We start from the raw sequence: 20,807 nt of genomic DNA, 5'->3' as shown, positions 1-20,807 counted from the left end.
TTCTTGTCAGACGTGGTCGGGGAAGAGCGTTCCAGTGCCAAGTCCGGGTCTCCTCCGGTCGGCAATGGGCTGAGGCCCTGCGCGGATCAGCGCGTCTACGGCAGCCAGGGAAGGGGCCCCTACAGGCACGAGAGCCAAGCACCTCAGCAGGCAAAGCTTTCTGCACATGGGCTTGGATCAAACAAGGCAGAGCCTTCTGCAGGGGACAAAGCAGTGACGAGGATTCGGAGCGATGGCGTCACTGGCTACGACACGGACACCAGCCAGGACTCCAGGGACAAAGGAAGTATGAGGAGCAGGAGTAAAGGTTGGAAACCAATGAGAGAGACACTGAATGTAGACAGCATTTTCAGTGACACTGAGAAGAAGCAGCACAGCCCAAAGCACAAAGCAAACCTGAGCAGTAAATCCAAGCACGAGAAGGAGCGGGGCTTTAACCACTGGCCCAAGGAGAACCAAATGCAGAAGGGTTTAATGACTATCTATGAAGATGAGACAAAACAGGATACAGGAAGTCGAAGTTCACTGGATTCTGAGGGAAAAGGGAATGCTGAAAAAAGCAAGGGATTTACAGAGAGAAAAATCCATGGTGATAACTGGCAAATTCAGAGGACAGAATCTGGGTATGAAAGCAGTGACCATATCAGCAACGGCTCTGCAAATCCAGACTCTCCTGTTATTGAAGGAATCAATACAGCAGATGCCAAGAATGTGAAGGAAAGTGCTTCCTGCAGGTAATGCCAGTTCTCTTAGAGCTTGCATAGGTTGTATTTATGGAAAAATAACCTGTTCTAACGTTTGTGTGTTCTTCAAAACCAAAACCATCCAGGAAAACATGCATTGAAACTTGCTTGAAGTCAGGTATGTGGAAAGCTAAAGTGTATCTAGAAATAAGGGTGTGGGCAATTAAATGTTCAATCTACCTTCACTCTGGTTCTCTTTGGGAGGCACTGAGCCAGTTACTGAGGCACTGAGCCAGAACTGCTAAGCCCTGCTGAGGGGCAGGGTGTGTTCATTTGTAGTAATTGCTACACTCCTTTACTTACAAGATTTTAGACTGTGTGTAACTTTCCATCCGCTGTGGAATAATACAGTGTCCCTTTTAATCACACCTGTACCATTGGTTCAGGCCCTGACAAGGAGATGGGAGTGGCAGCAGGTGAATTTTGGGTGCTGTTACCAGTCATAGTGCAGAAATTCAGTTTTCTAGATCACATCAGATATGTATTGAACACTTGGTAATTGATTGACCTGTCTGAAATAAATCTTTGCTGAAAAGTGTAAAGTTACTAAAACTGGTGGGACTTGATGGTCTGAAGAGGTCCATTCCAACTTAAATTTATATGATGATTGAAATAGGAAGTTATAATCCTTCCACATGCAGTTTTCAGTATTGTGTATCTCAAACTGTGTGTAGAATGCAGATCCTTCTATAACCCATTCTTCTTTCAAATCTGATTTGCATACATTAAATGGAAGAGCACAGCTGGGAGCCCAAGCCCAGCTCTCTTTGATAGATCTGATTTGCTAGATCCAAGGAAATTTTCAGATGTATATTCTCATGGCAACTTATTTCACAGGAAAAGAGAAAGGTCAAGGCCCTTTCATATGCTGCTATTTGCCATTCTCCCTTTTGTGCCTCCCACCAAATTGTACAAAATCCCACTATGCAAAAACCTGATGGGCTTTCATTAGTTAAGGACATAATTATGTATAAAGCTGCTCCAACTCATGGTTGTATTTTCAGTGTTTGATGGTTGCCTCAAACAGTGATTTTGGACAGTTGAAACTCTCATTTTAAGCATGCCCAAGAGACAATGGGGCACCTAAATGTATCATTTTGTGAGAGAGAATATGATAAATTTCTAACAGTGTAGTTCATTAAGAAGCTGCTTACATTGTTGTTTCAACAACAATGTCAAAGAAAGAAAGAATCATACTTCATTAAAATACAACTGACTTCCTGGGACTTCCAGACATGCTTTATATGACTGGTAATTTCAACTGGCTGGCAATACCTACTAGTTCCCTGCTAACCTTTAAGACTCTGTCTCATAAACCCCCAAAAATACAGATCAATTACTTGAAAGTCCTTTTAGAAAGTGGAAATATTACTGTTTTTCATTCCTCATATTTCTTTCAGTTTTTTTCTTGTTTTTGTGTCCTTTTAATAAAAGGTTTTTTTTTTAATTGAACTTTTGCCCCCATGTATCTTCTTCCCTGCCTTACTCCTGTAGAAGGTAGAAATTGGCAGAGTGTTTGTCAGCTTCTTATCTGGATTAGTAATGCATGTTTTCTGCTTATCTAAACCAGCAAGATTTAGTAAATCCTCTGATAATTTTTTTTCCCTCTCCTTTTGGGTTTGTAGCTGTGATCTTCCAGTTCTATTCCACTTTTAGGGGAAAAAATCAAATGACAATCCCTATGAACGAGATACCAAGTGGCAATCAAAACTTGAAATAATATTTGTTACCAAAACAAAGAATTAATAAATAGCAAATTATCAAATTAGGAAAATGGACAAGATGGAATGCTGGTTAACAGGTTACACTTAAGATATTTATACCTACAAATAAATTGGATTAGGTGACCAGTGGTGTCTGTTTAACAGTTTCAATGCTGTAATCACACATGTGCTTCTGTTACAGTGAACAGAGCTGGCCAACCAAAAAAGCTGACAGTGTGGTACATTCAGTACCCCAGCAGAACAGAAGCTTCCATGGTAAGAACCCATATAAAAATGAAGTTTTCAAAAACTATTGCAGATATACCAGAATTTCTCTGCCCCCCAGCCCCAAACCCCAAAAATCCCTCCCAGAGAGGACATGGTAATTTGGCTCACTCCCTGTGGTTTCCCCAGAAGCTTCTCCAGGAGATTTCTTGGTGGATACTAAGCAAGACTTTTTTTAAATGTCTGGGTGGACTGTGGCACCATTTGTTTTCCTCCTAGATATGAAGCAGTATCAGGAAGAAACACTTGTAATAAGGAAGTCTACTTCCTTTTACATACTAATATGTCTGCTAGGGTTTTAGAAAGTTGATAAATGCCTTGGCATATAAATATTATAGGTCAGCCTGAGGCCAGCCAAAATCATTATCTGCTGTTGTTGAAACAATGGGAGGGTGCTTGTACAAAGAGGGGCAATAAATATTAGGCCACTTCCTCAGGAAACATTTGATTTTCATAGATATCATACTTCTTTTCAAATAATGTATAGTATAGTTTCTCCTGGGACTTAAAGTGGGGGTGGGGATGTTGCCATGCCATTTCTACCTTCTCTGTCCTTTTTCTAATTTTGTTTTTAGTGCAGAAAGACAAGTAATTTCATATTTGCTTATTTTGGCAACCCAAAACAAGGAAACAAAAAAAAAACCAACCAAAAATGAGTAGCATGGAATGCAAAGATCTGATTTGCATGAGGTTTATTCTGCTTTAGTTCTGTACTATACCATTTCTATCAAACACAGCTGGATAGGAAAAAGGGGGAAAAAAAACCAGTGAAAAATACTTAACTACTCTTTAGGCATTAAAAATGGGTGGGTTAAAGCAATGAATTGTTCTCTGGAGAGAGTATTTAAGATTACTTAAAGCTTTCAACATGCATCCTACATTTTCTTTAAAAAAGTATAGTGATTCTATGTGATCCTCCAAGATACCATAAAGAAATTGATGATAGGATCCCATCTATTCAATTATTCTGATTCAGTAGATAGTTGTTAAATAGCTTCTTATAAAAATTGCATGTATTGAGCTCCATTTTGGAAAATAGTAATTCTAATGGAAGTGACCAAAAAGAGATGTGAAGAATTCGATACTTTTACATTTACGTGAGGTTAACAATTTATTTGGACTCAGTTTTTGGGTTGTGAAAAAGTGTGTCAGGACACCTTTAGCAAGGACAACAGCAGTACATTACCTTGTGTAATATATCAGGTACATTACCTTGTGTTCCACCTCTGAATACGATGAACTCCCAGAAAATAGAACTTTAAAAAACAAATGCTCAGTCCTTTCTGAGAGAGGAATGGAATGTAAGAAATCTTTGTTAGGCTCTCATGGCAACTCCAAAAAAAATGTCGGAGTGGTTTTCTTGTGTGGAAAACTTCTTATGGAAATAATGTTGGACTTCTAATTATGCCCACTGTTTGTATAACTGTGCTTTAGCAGCTCCTTGTTTTTTACTGGAGCTGAATGAGGTTACTGTTCAGCACTCGTGGAATCCTGTCCCTGACTTAACCAAAATAAACTTATTGTCAGAACATTATAAAGATGGAAACACTGGATCACATGGTGTTTGGGAGAGCAAGTGGCTGCTCCTTACAGGGGCAGTTAGCAGTGGATAACTGTAGTACTGAAACAAAGGTCCCACAAAGCCAATCCCTAAATTGTGTGGTCAGATTTTGGCAGGAAAATGTAAATATTGAGTAAGCAGATGTAGTATCCATTATTTATGTTAATCGCTTTGTGTTTATAAAGTTTGGAATCAGTGAGCTGAGGAGGCAAAATTTTTTGAGTATGAAAAACCTGAGACATGAGCAGTGTGAGGGCAAGATATCCAACCTCATGTTTTGCAAGTTAAAGGAAGATTATTAACTTTGATGGTTTTCCCATTGTTTTTTAATGGTTTTCCCATTGTTCAGTTCAACAGCATGTGCCAACTCAAACTGAAATCTAGAATCATTCTGAAGATCTGGTTAGTGTGTAAGAAGAAGCCAAATTGCCTTTGCTTATGTGTCACATCAGAAAACCCCACAAACCAACCACAACTCAGGAAGACAGCTCATATGCTTAGGAAAACTGAACATTTATAGTAATAATTTAAAACATGCAACTGCTCTTAAGGAAATCCAGTTCTTACCCTTACGTGCAGTCAATGTACATTAATGTCACATTTTAAGACATGAGTAGAGAATTAAAGCTTTGTAGCTACTTAGTTTACTTACCATGAAAGAGAAACAAATAAAGGCTTTACTAGGGTATCTTCAAATGATAAAATAAAGATACCTATGAAAGGTTTTGCAACTGAACGTTGCTCCAAAAGTCAAGTTTCTAGAATAAAAGGATTTCTTTTTACTTTTTTAAAAAGAAGATTGCTCACTGTATTTCAGAGATAATACTGCATTTTGGACAAGTTATATTTTCTTCCTTGACTGCGAGGCTCTTATTCCACATTTCCAAAACTTCCAATAAGTTTGCCTGTTATTTCAACTGAATACAGACAATATCTGGGCTAAGAGAGAGGAATTTGCCCACAAATATTTGTTACAATAAGTATTCTGCTTTGTTGCTGGGTTTTTTATTGACAACTTAGGAAATCTTAAAAAAAATTCCAGGAAGCATGCAGTTAAAACCCATAAAGAGGAAGCTGAATTTAATGTGGAGTTGAGTTTTTGTTGGAGGTTTCCATTGGGGTTTTGTGTTTATTTTCATTTGGGATGTTTTTCCCCACAGAAGCTGGACTTGGTAGATTTTTGCACATGTTCTGTCTGTGTAAATGGAGATATATTAGACAAGACCTTGCTGGTCCTGTCTGTGGGCCTAGTGCTACCTGTAGAATGGATGTTCATCTCTTGAAAATCTGGATTGACTACCCAGCTGTGAAAATAGATGTCTGTAAATCTTAAAAGCAGACTGGTTTATATATCAGGACACAATTACCTTTCGTTTATTGCTCAGCTCTTAATGACCCATTGATAAGGATGCCGAGCTGCAGCCGAGCAGGGCTTGTGCGTCCCATATTTAGGTTTGCAGAGAACATAGAGCCAAAATTCCTAATCGAGCCGGCGGCTGGTTTTCGCCGTGCATGGCTGTCCTGTCAGCAGAAGGAAAATAACACATCTATTTTTAATTGGGCTGGAATTCCGCGGGCACGGAGCGCTGGGTGTGCCTCTGCTGCCCCCTCCCGGCTCCTGCGGGAATCGGCGCTGCAGGGAAATCACCCCGGCCCGCGGCAGAACGAAACATTGCTGTGTGAATTTCTGTGTGCAACACTGCCTCGGTGCTGGTCATCTCTCTGCCAGGCAGCTCCGTATTCAGTTGAAATAACAGGCAAACTTATTGGAAGTTTTGGAAATGTGGAATAACAGTCTCGCAGTCAAGGAAGGAAATATGTTATAACTTGTCCAAAATGCAGTATTACCTCTGAAATACAGTGAGCAATCTTCTTTTTAAAAAAGTAAAAAGAAATCCTTTTATTCTAGAAACTTGACTTTTAGAGCAACATTCAGTTGCAAAACCTTTCATAGGTGTCTTTATTTTATCATTTGAAGATACCCTAGTAAAGCCTTTATTTGTTTCTCTTTCATGGTAAGTAAACTAAGTAGCTACAAAGCTACTTAGTTACAAACAAATGAAACATTTCTGTGTGAAGTACTGCCTCAGTGCTGGTCATCTCTCTGCTAGGCAGCTCCGGGGCACACAAGCTGTTTTGAACTCTCAGGCTCATTACTTGTGCCTCGTGTGAGCTCATTAGTAAGAATATTTTCCCATAAATGTTATTACTAAGGTTGTGGTATTGTTTGTTATGACTTTTTTTAATTTTTTCATCTCAAGACTTGAGGAAAGCTGTATGGTGGCTTTGTCTCTTGAGCTGTGTGCTGCTTTAGCCTCTGCTACCTGTGTTCTTGGTGAAAGATTTCATGTCTTTAAAAGTCTCACATCACCTAAACATAGGGCAGATATTGACCCTCAAAACAAGCGTCACCCAACAGCAACACCCACAGTTTTCACTTCAGTTCTGCTCTGTTGTTGGGGTTTTGGCTCACATGTTCACGAGTCTAAAGACTTCCAAGACTTTAAATATTTAAAACTTAAGGAAATAACAAGTGAAATAGGTGTAGCAGTTATGAATGTAGTCTGTACACAGCCAAAATAAGCCATTGTATTAATAATAATAATAATAATAATAATAATAATAATAATGATAAAAATAAGAAGCCATTCCTTTGAGTGATTTCAGAGCAGGTGACTGATATTAATGGGCTAATCATGGCATTAGGAAGATTTGGAGTGTCTGTCTCTAAACAAATAGACTGCTGCTTGTCACTTGCCAAGTGAGTGGTTTATGCTGTGTAATGTTGACACGAACACTTCAATGCTTCCTTTATTTCCTGCTCACTAGGAGCTGCCTTGCTCAGAACTTGTGTATTTTCAGGGAATGACTCTTTGCCTGGGAATAAAAGGAGCTTGAGGAGTGGGAGTGCAGTAGTGCTGGCCCAGGCACTCAGTGCTGTGTGTTTGGGGCACATGGGTGACCGTGCTCTTTGTCTGCCCAGTGTCTCTGTGAGCCTTACAGCCTGCTCTAGGGTTTGAGCTGCTAAAACCCACAAACAGAACAACCTGAACCACCCCCAATCTCTGCAGTATTCATTCTGTTTAATTATTGTAACACATAATGAATTTTTAGAAGTCATAGTTTTATTTTGTCATTTAAATGACTTTGGATGTTTGAATAAACACCCTTTTAAGAAAAGCTTCCTTTGAAAATGTACTTTTACCCAGATTAAATATTAAGGTGATCTTGAAAATATGTCTACAGGACTTCAAAACTGTGATGATTACCTATTTCCTGGTAACAAGAAAATGCAGAAAATTTCCTCCAGATTCTAAGATCTGACCTGCTGTGCAGATTATTTTCAAAATGGTTATTTTGATTAATCTCAAATCTTGAAAGAGATTGTCCTGTTGTATTTTCTTTGTTTCTGTAATCTCTGAGGAATTACAAAGAAGGAATTGGATTTTACATCTGTTAACTTTGAAATATTTTTTTTTCTAGCCCCAGATTTGAGGAAAGACCAGATCAATTCTGAAGTTAACTACAGACCTCATCCTCATGTTGGTTTCCCAACAGAATTACATTTGCAGGTGCCCAGTCCTCCAGTAAAGAGGTAAGCAGTACTGGCATATTCCTCTGTAACAGTTTAAGAAATACTGATTTCTGTTATGTTACAGTGATCAATATTAAGCATTGACAAGTTAAAGCACTCAATATTTTTGACAGGCAATTCCTTTTGAATTTTGCATAATTGATGGGTCTAAACTCTGTCTTTAATTTTGATGCTGACAATGTCACCAATTGGCTTAGATGGTTTGAAACCATCTTACCAGAAACAGAGGGATTTAACATTTTCCTGTTTGGAATTTTATGCTACATGCAGTAATTAACCAATTTGTGATTAGTGCAGTCACCCCATAAAGCTTTGAAAGATTCGTCTGGAAGGGGGAAAAGAGTTTATTTGTGTTTAGAAGCTACTGCTGTATCTTGTTGTACTAATATGAACTCTAAGTGCTCAATATCTCCTAAAAATGAAGAAAGTAAATACAAATGTATCAACTTAAAGTAGCATCCAGTATTTGAAAAAGGATGTATCAGAGTCACAAGGATGTTTAGAAGAGAGTGGAGTCCTGAATGTTGAAGGAATTTATCTTACCTTCTTGGGGCACATTTACATTTCAAATGAAAGGAACTTTGGAGTAATTTAATCCAACTCCAAGGGCTGTATCCTATTGAACAGATCCTAACTCTCTTGTTGGTTTGAATATTTCAGCAGTTTCACCAAGAGCGTATTTGAAAAAATCCCTGTTACCTGAGCCTTTTCATATGTTTTTATGGATACTCACATCCTGTGTGGTTTTGTATTTTAGAGTTGAAATGCCTGAGACCAACAGGAAATTTTTCCCATCGCCAGCTCTGCAGCCAGCTGTCAAAGAGATTGTGAAGTCAGACAGCAGGAACAAGGCGAGCGCACCGGGCCCTTGCGAGTGGCTCCAGGCAGAGAGGTTTGAGAAGCTGCACGTGCCGGTGTTCTGTGCAGACAGCGTGCCCCACCCCTTCCCAGACAATGCCTGTGCCAGGAAGCCCCTCCACAGCGACTTTCCTCCCCTTGCCCAGCCGCAGTCCCACCACCCAAGGAGTCTGTCCCATCCCGCTCTGGGCCCCAAGGCGGGGCCGGTGCCCTGTGCGCCTCAGGGCCCGCAGGAAAGGCCGGCGGTGGCGCCCGTCCCTCCCGGTGAGCACGTGGGGCACCTGCTCCGCAGGGCAGATCCCCTCTGGGTGCCTGAAGCCGTGTACCAGAACGTTCCTCCCCCCTTACCCCCAAAGAAATACGCTCTGAGCGCTTTGGCAGGATCAGAGAATAACTCGCCAGCAGATGCGAAATCGACGGAAGCGTTGCGGAACAGTCCCTCGAGGCAAACAGGTGCACCTTCAAAGTCTGCAGCAGAAGCAAGCGCGGTCCCAGCCGAACAAAGGCTCAAGGAGCCCTTTCCAGGGAACGAAGTGTTTGTTCATAAACCGGATTCTCCACCTCGCTTATCGGTTAATGAGTTCTGGACCGTGTCTGAGAACATGCTGAAGAAAGGATCTCGCCACACGGGCCCCAGCCCTGCCTATGCGGACGGGAACGACAACGTGTCCCTCACCACTTACTTCTCAGTAGACAGCTGCATGACTGACACCTACAGGCTCAAGTACCACCAGAGACCCAAGCTGTATTTCACAGAGAGTGGGAGCTTCCACAAGGAGAAACATTCTCCAGCAGCTGCAGTAGATCTGAATGCCACATACCCCGCCACTCTGGAGCCCAGGCATCCCACCCCTGAACAGAGGTACAAGGCAAATGCAGAAGGAATACACTGCAGTCGATAGGTTCTTCAAGAAGCCCACACCTTGATGTGACTTCAGCGTTTGATGATGTCTGTAAAGGGGCACAACCTCAAATCTGTGTGTGTGTGTGATAACCAGGTACCCAGCTGGCTGTACTTGCTTAGGAGTTGTGACTGTCCAAACAAATATGCAAATAGAGGCGAAGAGAAGAGGTGCTAAACTTGTGGTTCTTGGATGTGTTACTCTAGTTGCCTTAATGCTTACCTCTGTTACTCAGCTTGTCTTCTTCAGTTTGTATCCATGTGGTCCCTTGGGCGTGCACACCTCGCAGCAGTGGGATCAGCTGGATGTCACTAACTCTGTAAGAAGATGTGGTTAGCTGCAGTGTATGAAGTGTTCCTTCAAGCTGTGGTCACTGTTCTTAGACTAACAAAAGGGAGAAGCATGCTACCAGAACTAATGCAGTACATGAAGTCATGACAGAGCAGTATTTATCCTCAGAGGTAGCAGGAGGTGACATGGCTTTTTCAAGCGATGTCTCTCGGAGTCTGTGCTTTCACAAACCTTCAAGTGTCTTTAATGCAAGTTTACCCAGAGGATTTCTTTTTTATTTGAAAAGCCTTAATAACAATACTTCTTTAAAAACCATTTTGGTTTGCAAGTGTTAAATTAGACTTGCAAAGGGAATTGAAGTAAACTGCAGTAATGCTTTCCTATTAATACCTCTGCTCTGTTAGTGTACATTTTTAAACACGTTTATCAGATTTTTTCCTTTAAGCTGTATACTTTAACTTATTAAATTTAACTTCCTAAGTTACAAACCAGTATAACAGAATAGGATGCTAATTTTAAATAGAGTTATGCAACTATGACAGATTCATTTTGTAACATTTTAGAAGTAATTCCTACTTACGTTCAGTTCTGACTTATTCTACAATTGCATGCCAAGTCAATGCTGCTATTTATTAAACTTCCCTTTATTTTCCAGGTTCATGGGGATCACACATTTTGACTTTTTTTTTTTTTTCATTTTTCTTTTTGTTTACCAACATGTTTTCCCATTTGGATCAGTCCTACACAAGGATATGGTCTGCATTAGCAGGTCAGGCTGAATGTGCAGCCAGACTGGTGGCTAAGGGAGCATGGAAAGAACAGGTTCCTCTTTCTCTGCTCTATCACTCTTCTCCAGTTTTGGCAGCTCTGGAATTTACCTTGTCTTTTGTTAACCTGACTTATCTCTGTAACAAGGAGGAAAATTTATTTGGCTTTTATCTGTTTAGGTAAATCAGTGCATAGAACCATCTAGTGAGTGCTGAGGCAGCATAGCAAAGCCTGGCACAACCTAAAAAGGTAAAATTTTTCCATTATTCACATTGGAGTGTTAACTTGGGGTGCTGCTGATTACACCTAAACATCAATGCCTTTTATTATGAAAATAATAAGAAATCAGAAAAGCTTTTTTTTTTCATGTTCATAACCTTATGTACATGTGTTTTAGTGGTTCAACCAAATCATGGCAATTGTTTAGCACAATTATCCAAGGTAAACATTTAAACAGTAGTTTTGGTTATTCTGTGGCAAGGTCAGTTTTTTTTTTCTTTTAAGTAACATGTACCTTACAGTAGAACTGGAACATGATATATATGCAACAAACCAGGTATCTCAGATTAACCTTTCTACCTTCTTGATCAAAATTTGTTGTAGCACTTGGGGAAAAAATGAATTCTATAATTTATAGTGAAAATACTATGCATGTTTCTGTATGGCTGCTAGTAAACAGCAACTTAAACAATGATCCTTTTGTAGGAAAATAAATTGAATACAGAAGAACACTAAAAATGTAAGAACTTGGGTGATTCCTCTTGTAATATTTTTAAGAGAGATTTCAGAACCTGTAAATTAAACTTTTCTAGTTCACCTAGCCATGTTACATAATATACACAGCCAGTTAAGTACAACTGTCCTCTAATACCTGTGTAAAAACCAAGATTATTGGAATTTGTAAATAATGTATAATGTGTAAAATTATGTTTTGCAAAAAAAAAAAAATCTTGTATTTGAAATGACAGTATTTTTATGTATGGATAGCACAGCAACAACTGTGAATGACGTTAGAACACTTGTTTTTAAACATGCATAGCAATGTTGATACTTCTGTACCACGAGCAATATGAATGCCTCTTACTGATACCAATGAACTCTGCTCCCAGTAAGCACAACTGGTAAACTCCTCTCTAAAGTAGCTGCAGTAACTTAGGTGTACTTCAGTTTCCTTGCTGAGCTTGGAGCAATCTCACCAGACAGCTTCCTCTGTGACCCATGTTTACCAGGTATTTCATGATTAAACAGACAGCTAATCAAGGCACCTTCATTTTTATATTTGCCTCTGCACTCCATGTATGTATGTATGTATGTAATATTTGCTAACTAATATGTGATAACTCGTTTTAACTTACCTAGGGTGCCTATTTATTTTTTTATAAATGTCCCTTCCCAGCTATAGATTTGTATAAGAGCCTAGACAATTTTTGTAACAGTAAAGAAATTAATGAGTCTTGTAATTAATATATTTTTCAGTCTTTAGGAATATTTACTTGTAAAGTTCTACTTGTTCAAAATATCAAGATAAAAATTTAAAATCTTTATTGTCTGTTCTTTTTGTGTTTCTTGTTTAAAAAAACCAACAAAAGTTGGCTGTCCAGAACTAGATTTTGAACATGACAGATAATGCTGCTAACTGATGGTTCAAAGTCTTTGTGGAGATGGTGGTCTGGTCACCTTTTCTGAACAGGAAAATTCATCTTCTGAAGTATTTGTACATAAAGCTGTTAAATAGATTAAACTTTTTAAACAGCTATGAAATGCATCAAGCCATTTTTATACCGTAATCCCACAGATTTGGTGACAAGTGATTGACAGATTCATGGGATACCTTACTGTCTTTACTAGGGATAAGCAAAATTCACCTGGATCTCTGTGCTTAGGAGCTCCATGTGCCTATGGAACAGCTGGAGCCCAGTGCAGCACCAGCCTGCACTTCGTTAGCTCTTATGTTTTCTGAGATGAGCAAAACCTTTCATGTTAGATCTGGCTGAAGGAGACAACTAAATTAGTGGAAAATAGCTTGAAATTCAACTTCCTAAGCTTTAATAGCCTTTAAACCTCACCTGCCTCCCTTATGAAAAAAGAAATGCAGTAACATTACATTCTTCTCCCAATAGGTTGTTCCCTGGGGATCTCACTTGTGATATCATGCCAGAAGGGGGGAAAAAAAGGGCAGTGAATGTAGTGAGCTTGTCTTTTTAATGCCTGATAGGAAAAACTGCAACTCCCTTTCTGGTGTTTGTGAGAATGCAGTCACAGCTCAGGGCTCCAAGATCTCTGAAACCACCCTGAGCTCACAGGTAGCTGCAGCCATGATGAGAAATGCCAGCAGGGCACAGCATCTCTGTTCTTACAGCACAGGGCTGACATATGGAACAAACCACTGCCAGCAGCAAAACTGTCTTCACAATTGAATAAAAATGAAAGAAAGAACATCTGTCTATTTTTGCATCCCAAATCCTATTTAACCTCATTCTGGGCCATTTTCATTTATTGTGTGAGAAGACACTGAACCACTCAGCATTGCAAGTATCTGCAACCCAGTTATTTTGTTTTATGTGCTCCTGGAAAAAAAACAACCACCAGGCATGGATTGTACTTCTCAGAATTAGAAATTAGTATTCCCAAGGGAAAAATGCTAAAGAAAACTGAATCCCCTTCACCCATAGCTTGAAAACGCTTCCCCCAAATCTGCCCTGGCAAAAAGTTCACTCCATGTGCTCAGCTTCTGTTTCTTTCTCTGAAGACTGCAAAAGACTCCTTCCTTTAACACAAACTTGAAAGTCTCCCTCTAGTGAGACAGAGGAAATTGATGCTGAAACCTTTTAATTACCTGCTACTGTCTATTATACCATCCATGGGCGGGGAGGAGGAGGGATCTTTATGTGTCATCTGCCAGTGACTCAAGGCTGCTTTTGTAAGCTCCTCCTTCACAGTTTCTAGCAAGGAAAGCAGAACCTGATTTATCTTAATCAGAAAGTGAGGACAAGACACTGCTGCTGGGTTAAACACTGAAATGTTTATATATGTGTATATTTATATCTATAAATACTGAGCCTCAGAGGGCCCAGTAACTGCTGAAAGTAAAGAAAGAAAAAACAGAGAGATGTATTATAGAAAACCAACCAGCATCAACCCATCAGGATTAACTTTTTGGAAGCAGAACAGCTGGCCAAGCTTCATCTGTTGAGGGCACAGATCTGAGCTACAACTTCAGTGTACAGAAGAGCTGGGTTTTATTCTCAGCCACTCTGCAGTGGATTTTATTCCCACAGTGCACACTTCCATGTCTGCCCAACAAACCTTTAGGCACTAATCACAAAGCACAGTCAGTCTGTCGTGCGGGATCTCCAAGGCACGGCTCAGGACACACGAGCAGGACACAGGCCAAACCCAACAGTGACACTTGTGACACACAGAGCTCCATCACGGTATAGCACAGTACAGAAATGTGCCTCCTCCACCCACACTCAAGTGGAGCCGCGTTCCCTGTTGGTTATCCCGCACAAATTGTCCTCCTCTCCACCGCCGGTGTTCGTAAGGTGCGAAATAGGTGAGAATTCCCTCGGTGGCGATGGCCCTACAGGGAACAGAAAAGGTCTGGTGATGCTCGCAGCGCTGCACAGCCTTTCAGAGCACACTGACATGTAAGGAGCATCAATTACACCTCCTGAACAAACGGTGGACAATAAATCTCGCAAACAAATAAACAAAGCTGGCGGTGGTTTGGAATCGTTTCCAGTTTCCTGAGAGGAATTTGTGCTCCTTCAAGGCGGGGCTGTGGGAATGCCGAGGCTGCTCCCAGGGGCCCGCTCCTGAAGCAGACCCTTTCCTCCAGGGGGCACAGCCCGTCGGAGCTGACCGACCGACGGACCGACCGCCGGACCGACCGCCCCCGAACGCCGCTCCTCACCTGGGCCGCGCCCTCAGGGCAGCAGGTAGATAAGCAGGAAAAGCGCCAGGTCGAAGAGGATGAAGAGCCACAGATCCAGCCAGTAGGACTGTCCCGATAGGGATGGGGACATCACCCGCCCACCATCGTCCCGCTCCCGCTCCTGCCGTTCCGGCTCCCGCGGCCGCCGCCGCGCCGCCGCCTCCATCTCCTCGGTGGAAGGGGGATGCAGGGCGGCGGCCCCACCGCGCAGGCGCCAGCGGCTCTTCCGGGTGCGGGGCCAATGGGAACGGAGCGCACGTACCACGGCCACGCCCCCGGGGTCACGCGCGGCGGCCCCGCCCCTCCCGCCTCAGGCAAGCCCCGCCCCCCCGCCTCAGGCACAGCCCCGCCATTCCCGCTTCAGGCACCGCCCCGGCCCTCCCGCCTCAGGCAAGGCTTCACCATTCCCGCGTCAGGAAAGCTCGCTATCCCCGCCGCAGGCAGAGCCCCGGCATTCCCGCCTCAGGAAAACCCCGCAATCCCCGCCTCAGGCAGAGCCCCGGCATTCCCGCCTCAGGAAAACCCCGCAGTCCCCGCCTCAGGCAGAGCCCCGGCATTCCCGCCTCAGGAAAACCCCGCAATCCCCGCCTCAGGCAGAGCCCCGGCATTCCCGCCTCAGGAAAGCTCGCCATCCCCGCCTCAGGCACCGGCCCGCTCCACCGGCCCGCTCCTCCCAGCCAAAGCCCCCCCCATTCCCGCCTCAGGAACGCCCCGCAATCCCCGCCTCAGACACCGCTCCGCCTCAGCCAAAGCCCTGCAATCCCCGCTTTAGGCACCGGCCCGCCACTCCCGCCTCGGCCAAAGCCCCCACTATTCCCGCCTCAGGAAAGCTCCGCAATCCCGGCCTCAGGCACAGCTCCACCATTGCCCCCTCACGCACCGACTCCCCGTTCCCGGCCCGGCCAAAGCCCCGCAGTCCCCGCCTCAGGCATAGCCCCGCCCCTCCCGCCCCGGGCGCTGCCTTGTAGGGTGGGCTCTTGAGGTAAAGGCGCTGGACGCGGAGGGTATTTCTGCTTGTCCGTCTGTTTTTGGGATAAGCGGTGCTTGATGTGGATTCCGCAGTGCTGGTGGCTGACATTCCTTCCCGGGCGCTGCTGGCTGCCGCTCCCTGCCAGGTGAGATGCGGACACTGGGGAAGAGCAGGCGGTCAGTCCTGTCACCTGTGCCGGGGCTTGTGTGGAAATAAAAATTGACCAACTCCTCCCGATGCGGTTTCATGGAGAGCAGATGATGCTCTGAGAAAAACTAGAAGACCTTTTGGGAATCCTGTTGTGAAGAAGTTTAGGAAAATTAAAATTGTTTTAAGATACACTCCTTAAGGTTAGTCGGAGCTTGTGCACGGGACGAACGTGGAAAAGTTCATGTAGGTAGTGTATTCTGTTGTGCTTTATGTGCACAACACCCAGCTGCAGGAGTAAATAAAAAAAAACCGAAGTGGCACAACGTGATGCCACACTCACACCTGGGATGTGCCACCCTCAGTCCTTCCAGTGCACTCCATATTGAAATCAGGGCTATCGTTTTTGTGTCCAGAAGAATTATCAGAAACCCAGGAGTGTGTGAAACAAAACCTTTCTCTTGGTAGCTATTACCCCCTTTTAGCCTCAATATTAGGAGATATTAAGAGATTTTATTAAGAGATTGCAAGCAGGTGCTTCTGAACAGAGCTTACTTTTCTTAAACAAACACTTAAAGGTAGCAGCTTTACTTTATAAGTTCTGTCAATAGAAATAAGGATGGATTTGTCTCTATATAGCAAGTATTGATTAAGCATGTGTAGTAGATGACGTATGTTAGACATTTGGGGCAAAACAATGACAGTACTTCCCTTTTAAGCCTCGTCCCCATCTGTACTATCTCATTTATTTTTGGTTTTCCCATAATTTTGCGCAATATTAAATGCACAGAGAAACTGTTTCTCAGTATAAATGCCTTTGCAAGGAAACTAAGTTTCCATTTGAGAGCTTGTGCAAGAAATACTGCAGTTCTGCTTATGCAAAATAGTTTCTGCAGCCTTTGTGGCGCTTCAGCAGGACTTGGTACAGAAGACATTTTAAAAAGCGTTTGGTAATGGGAGTTTGTTCATTCGAGGCAAAACGGGAACATGAAGAACTAGCCCATGTTTTCAGCATAGGTAACTGCTGCTAGGGAGGTGGTGTGAGGGGATGGAAAGGGAAAGGAAACCACGCAGAGGATGTGTAGAAAATGGTCTTTTATTGTTCCTTCATTGTGGTGCAGTTCTGTGTGAAGCGCTCAGCCCCTTTTGAAGAATCTCTTGGACTCAACTCCTTCGTATAGGTAGGTCTGTTAAAAAATTAGGAAGGAAAAATCAGTGGCTGGAATTGCAAAGTTTCATTTCCCAGTTATGGTTCAGAGAGTTTGAAATTCTTTATAGGCAGCTGAGAATTTTAACTATAGATAAATGAAGTTATTTGGCTTGAAGAAAATATTTTCTACTTTTAGAAAAGCTTTTAAAACTTTTCCTGTTGATTCTATTGCAAACTTGTGTGTAAATGACTTCTTAACTCACCTGAACGAGTTCATCACCCACAATTTCTCTGGTTGCTTTAAGCACTTTTCCATTGTCTTTTCTGGTAAATGTGGCCACAAGTTTATTTCCTTCCAGGGTCCAAGCACCCTATGATGGGAAAAAAGCCCAAATGTTTTGCAACAGTTAGGACACTGATTTGGTTTAAAGGCTGTAGAATGCTTAAAAGTGAAAAAAAGATTAAAACAGTGTAACAATGCTTTTTAGCAAGGCTGTAAAAATGAAATTTTAGTGAAACCCTTGGCTTATTTAAATACATAATGGCCAACCTAGGTGTTTTTTACTGGTCAATACACTTAATTTTAAATAATTATATCAACAGAGATTTGTAATTTCTTACAAATACCCACTCTAAGTGGTGAACTTGAGTATTAGAAGAAGTAAAATTGCAAATCACCTGGATTTCACCTTATGAAAATTGCTATTTGCTCTGCTTTTTGGGCTCTCTGGAACCCTGAGATCCACGGTACAGTCTTGAACCTTTAACAGTGAAGACTCCCTTATGCTTTGCTGTATGAGCTGCAAGCATTCCTGAACAGTCAGGTTCAGGAAAACGTCATGCAATTCCGAAGGAGAATTGAAATGACAAAAGCTCACAAGACACACGATTCATTTGGAAAGTGCAGTTACAGAGTCCCTGTCACCCAGTGAACACTGAGCTGTGCAGGAGGGCCCTTACAGTGAGCTCGGTCCCGTCCGCCAGGCTGTAGTCAAAGCTGGCTCCCAGAGTGAATTCAATCTCGATGCTTCGGAAGTTGCTGACTTCTTTGACGTTAAATTTGTCCCCGTTTTGCTGGATGGTGATCTTCAGATTGTCATGGGCTCCCAGCTTTCTTTTCATCATGCCAATACCTAAAAAAATCAGTTAACATAAATCAGAAAAAAACCCCCCAAACCTCTGGAGCATCATATTTGTCTTTTTAAAATCAATTTGATGTGGCCAAGTGAGTTTATTCCAGGGTTCTGACTCAAATATTTGTCCTTCAGTTTTCATCGAGGCCGTGTTCACTAGTACACATATAATACAAATCACTGTCTTAACTGGAGTAGTTAGGTTTATGTCCATATAATGCACATTTTGTACAAACTTCAAGTAAATATTAGGATGTTAGAATTACTTGAATCAAGTGTTTCTCTGAAATTGTAGAATGATGATTTCCTCCCTGTTGAGTGTTTAAATTGGTTTGATGTTTTTAAAATAGTAGTCCAGCTATAGAATTAGATTTAAAGTTTATCCATTCAAGTTGTCTGAGCCTTTTCCTTCAAATCTAGACTTAGAGATTGTTTTTTCTGCTGAAATAAATTTGGAATTGCTTAAGATTAATGCAGTGTAATTAAAACCAGAACATTTCTCAGCATCTTCCCCCCGACCTCAGAATATTTTGAAAATAAATGCAGGGGCAGAGCAGGGAAGAGTGAAAGGGCAGGATGGCCCAAAGGTAGCTGTCAGGCAGTTTGGGTTTGTATTCAGCTGAGTGATGTTCTTCCTGCAGAAAGATTGGAGAGCTGAGCCTTACCCATTGCCTCCATGAACTTCTCATAGTTCTCATTCCTGTCCACTTTCCACGTGCCATCGAAAGCCATGGCTGTGCTGCAGGAGAGCTGCTCTGCAGGGCCCGGGCTCTGCTCAGGGAATTTATCCTCTGCCTTATCTCGAGGGCAATTTACTGCATGACGAGGCTGAGTAAAGCTCAACTGATACCTGACCTCTCCAAGGAGAGCTTTCCTGTTACTTAATCCAATTCCCACTCCTGCTTGCTGAATCTCTCCTATTGCCCCCAGATCATGACAGAATCTTAATTGCTCATCTCAAATAAGAATTGCTAATCCATTCATTCTGTCTAAAATGTGGGATAAAAATCAGGTGTCTAGTGAAAGTAATAATTAAACTAACAGCATTGCTTGACATTTTTTATCTCAGGTGCACCTTCCAGCTTGTGGGACAGTCTTCAGGCAACTGGAGATGATATTATTTACCCAACAAAGCAAACAGAAGTCTCTGCTTTGTCCATTATAATTTGTTTGGGGCCTGCTCTGCTCAGCACAACAAGCATGGGGCGGAGGATTTACTGAATGTCTGCAGGTTGTTTCAGAAAACTCTCCTCTTGCTGCCTGTCCTAACACTGAGCTGTGAAAATTGGGATGGTAGTCTCTATTCATGTCATCACTTTTTTATATATATTGTTTAAATTCTTAGCAGCATCTGCAAATTTTCTTCATTATAACACATTCAGTGAAGAAAACAGCCAGATGGAAGGTGTTCAGGCTGTTTGCTCCTAAGGGTGATGAGGGAACTACATCACAATGTGCATTTCACAACATCATTTAGGTCTCTGTGTGTAGTTTTCACATCGAGGTTTTCTCCACAATTTCATGCAGTTTTTGATCACCTGAATAACTCAAAAAATGTTGTAGCTGATGCCCTGTGCTGTGCCAATAATGCATACCCATCTGCCAGCTCAGAAAATGGCCAGACTTTATTCTGAGAGTCAGATTATCTGTTTTTATTGCACTGGTGTGTATCTTGACCTTTGTTGTTATCACTGGCTGTCTTACCTGAACTGTGCAGTGTATGCACCTGAACACCCAGGGCTGAGTTACAGTTCATCCAAGGTGTTACATAACAAAACTGGTAACTCTCCTTACAGTCTTTGCAGAAAGGTTCCTTCTGGCAGTGCTTGTAGTGCAGCTTCTGCTGTCTTTAGTAGAAAATCAAGGTCTAAAATAATGTGAGTTGCTCAATATGGCAAAATATGACTTTGGTTTTTCACATGTATTAGAATCATATAATCTACACGTCATTTAGTGTTCTTTTGTCCTCCTATAGTAGCTGGTTTTCCTTCTAAAATCACAATTAAAATTGGTTTTGTAGATTTTCTTAGCTGGGACGTTCCACAACCTTTTTCCTTCTTCTGTCTCCCTCTTCCTTGTGTGGTTTTCAGAACTCCAGCATTTTCTTTGATGGTGCATGGAAATCTTGTTGTCTAGTATTGCTGTTCTCATGACAGTTTTAAAAGCTGAGGGTGTGTTCTTGGCTTTGTGGCTTTCTCCAACATGCCAGCTTCAGAACACTGCAAATGGACAAACGTACTGACTTTGAAGTTTGATCTTTAGATGAGGTGGATGGCAAGAAATGATTAACTTATATGGGGATGCCAACCTCATGGTGCCAATCTGTGATCATTGCAGCAAGGTGCAGTGTGATGGCAGTGCCGTTCCAAAGATCAGGGTGATAAAAAGTCTTTTGCAGTGGGTTGTGTTCATCTCCCCTGTTTATTGTTTTGTGGCTTGTCTTCAAGTTGTTCTGACTAAAATAAGCCAGACCAGTAGAACTGTTGGGTTGGTTAAGGCTTGGTGCCAACATAAACATGATACACTCATGGAAATATTGATTTCTATAATAGGAGACTGATCCCTGATAAAACCATGCAGATTGTGCAGGATTTATGAGTGTTTTCTGCTGAATGAGTCTTTATTATGTCTTGCAAAGATGGATCCCTTGCTGGGAAGTTTCACTAAGCATTTGAACCACAATGCTCAATTCTCTATCAATGTGGTAAATAGTCAATTCTATGCCAGGAAAGCCAATTTAAGCCTAGCAGTGGGTGGCCAAGCA

At 42.1% G+C, this 20,807-nt stretch overlaps 2 protein-coding genes across 3 annotated transcripts in view; one reads left to right on the top strand and one right to left on the bottom strand.

Annotated features, from left to right (window-relative positions):
- Positions 1-12,834, top strand: part of USP53 (ubiquitin specific peptidase 53) — a 29,371-nt gene extending 16,537 nt beyond the window's left edge. For both annotated transcript variants that reach the window (XM_054283781.1, XM_054283782.1), the window contains exons 13-16: positions 11-734; positions 2,649-2,722; positions 7,776-7,887; positions 8,645-12,834. In XM_054283781.1, coding sequence (XP_054139756.1) covers positions 11-734; positions 2,649-2,722; positions 7,776-7,887; positions 8,645-9,647 — 1,913 coding nt within the window. In that variant the 3' untranslated portion in view covers positions 9,648-12,834. The remainder of the gene's footprint in view (positions 1-10; positions 735-2,648; positions 2,723-7,775; positions 7,888-8,644) is intronic.
- Positions 12,835-16,896: 4,062 nt separating this feature from the next.
- On the bottom strand, positions 16,897-18,775 carry FABP2 (fatty acid binding protein 2). The gene is made up of 4 exons (XM_054283815.1): positions 18,709-18,775; positions 17,871-18,043; positions 17,174-17,281; positions 16,897-16,947 (listed from the first exon to the last, which is right to left on the bottom strand). The coding sequence occupies exons 1-4, from the start codon at positions 18,773-18,775 to the stop codon at positions 16,897-16,899; spliced, it is 399 nt and encodes a 132-aa protein (XP_054139790.1).
- Between the last annotated feature and the right edge of the window lie 2,032 nt (positions 18,776-20,807).

This window comes from Melozone crissalis, unplaced genomic scaffold (assembly GCF_028551555.1).
Source record: "Melozone crissalis strain CALT ecotype California unplaced genomic scaffold, PUWL_Pcris_2 ptg000039l_1, whole genome shotgun sequence".
Lineage (NCBI taxonomy): Eukaryota > Metazoa > Chordata > Aves > Passeriformes > Passerellidae > Melozone > Melozone crissalis.
This window is presented reverse-complemented; position numbering and strand designations above follow the sequence as displayed.

Bases quoted from the DNA above. Each gene is read 5' to 3' on its own strand.
- FABP2 (XM_054283815.1), bottom strand. From the start codon at position 18,775: ATGGCTTTCGATGGCACGTGGAAAGTGGACAGGAATGAGAACTATGAG. The intron at 17,282-17,870 runs GTAAGGGCCCTC...TTCCCATCATAG, and splicing joins CGGACGGGACCGAGCTCACT to GGTGCTTGGACCCTGGAAGG. The intron at 16,948-17,173 runs GTGAGTTAAGAA...ATTTTTTAACAG, and splicing joins TGGGTGATGAACTCGTTCAG to ACCTACCTATACGAAGGAGT.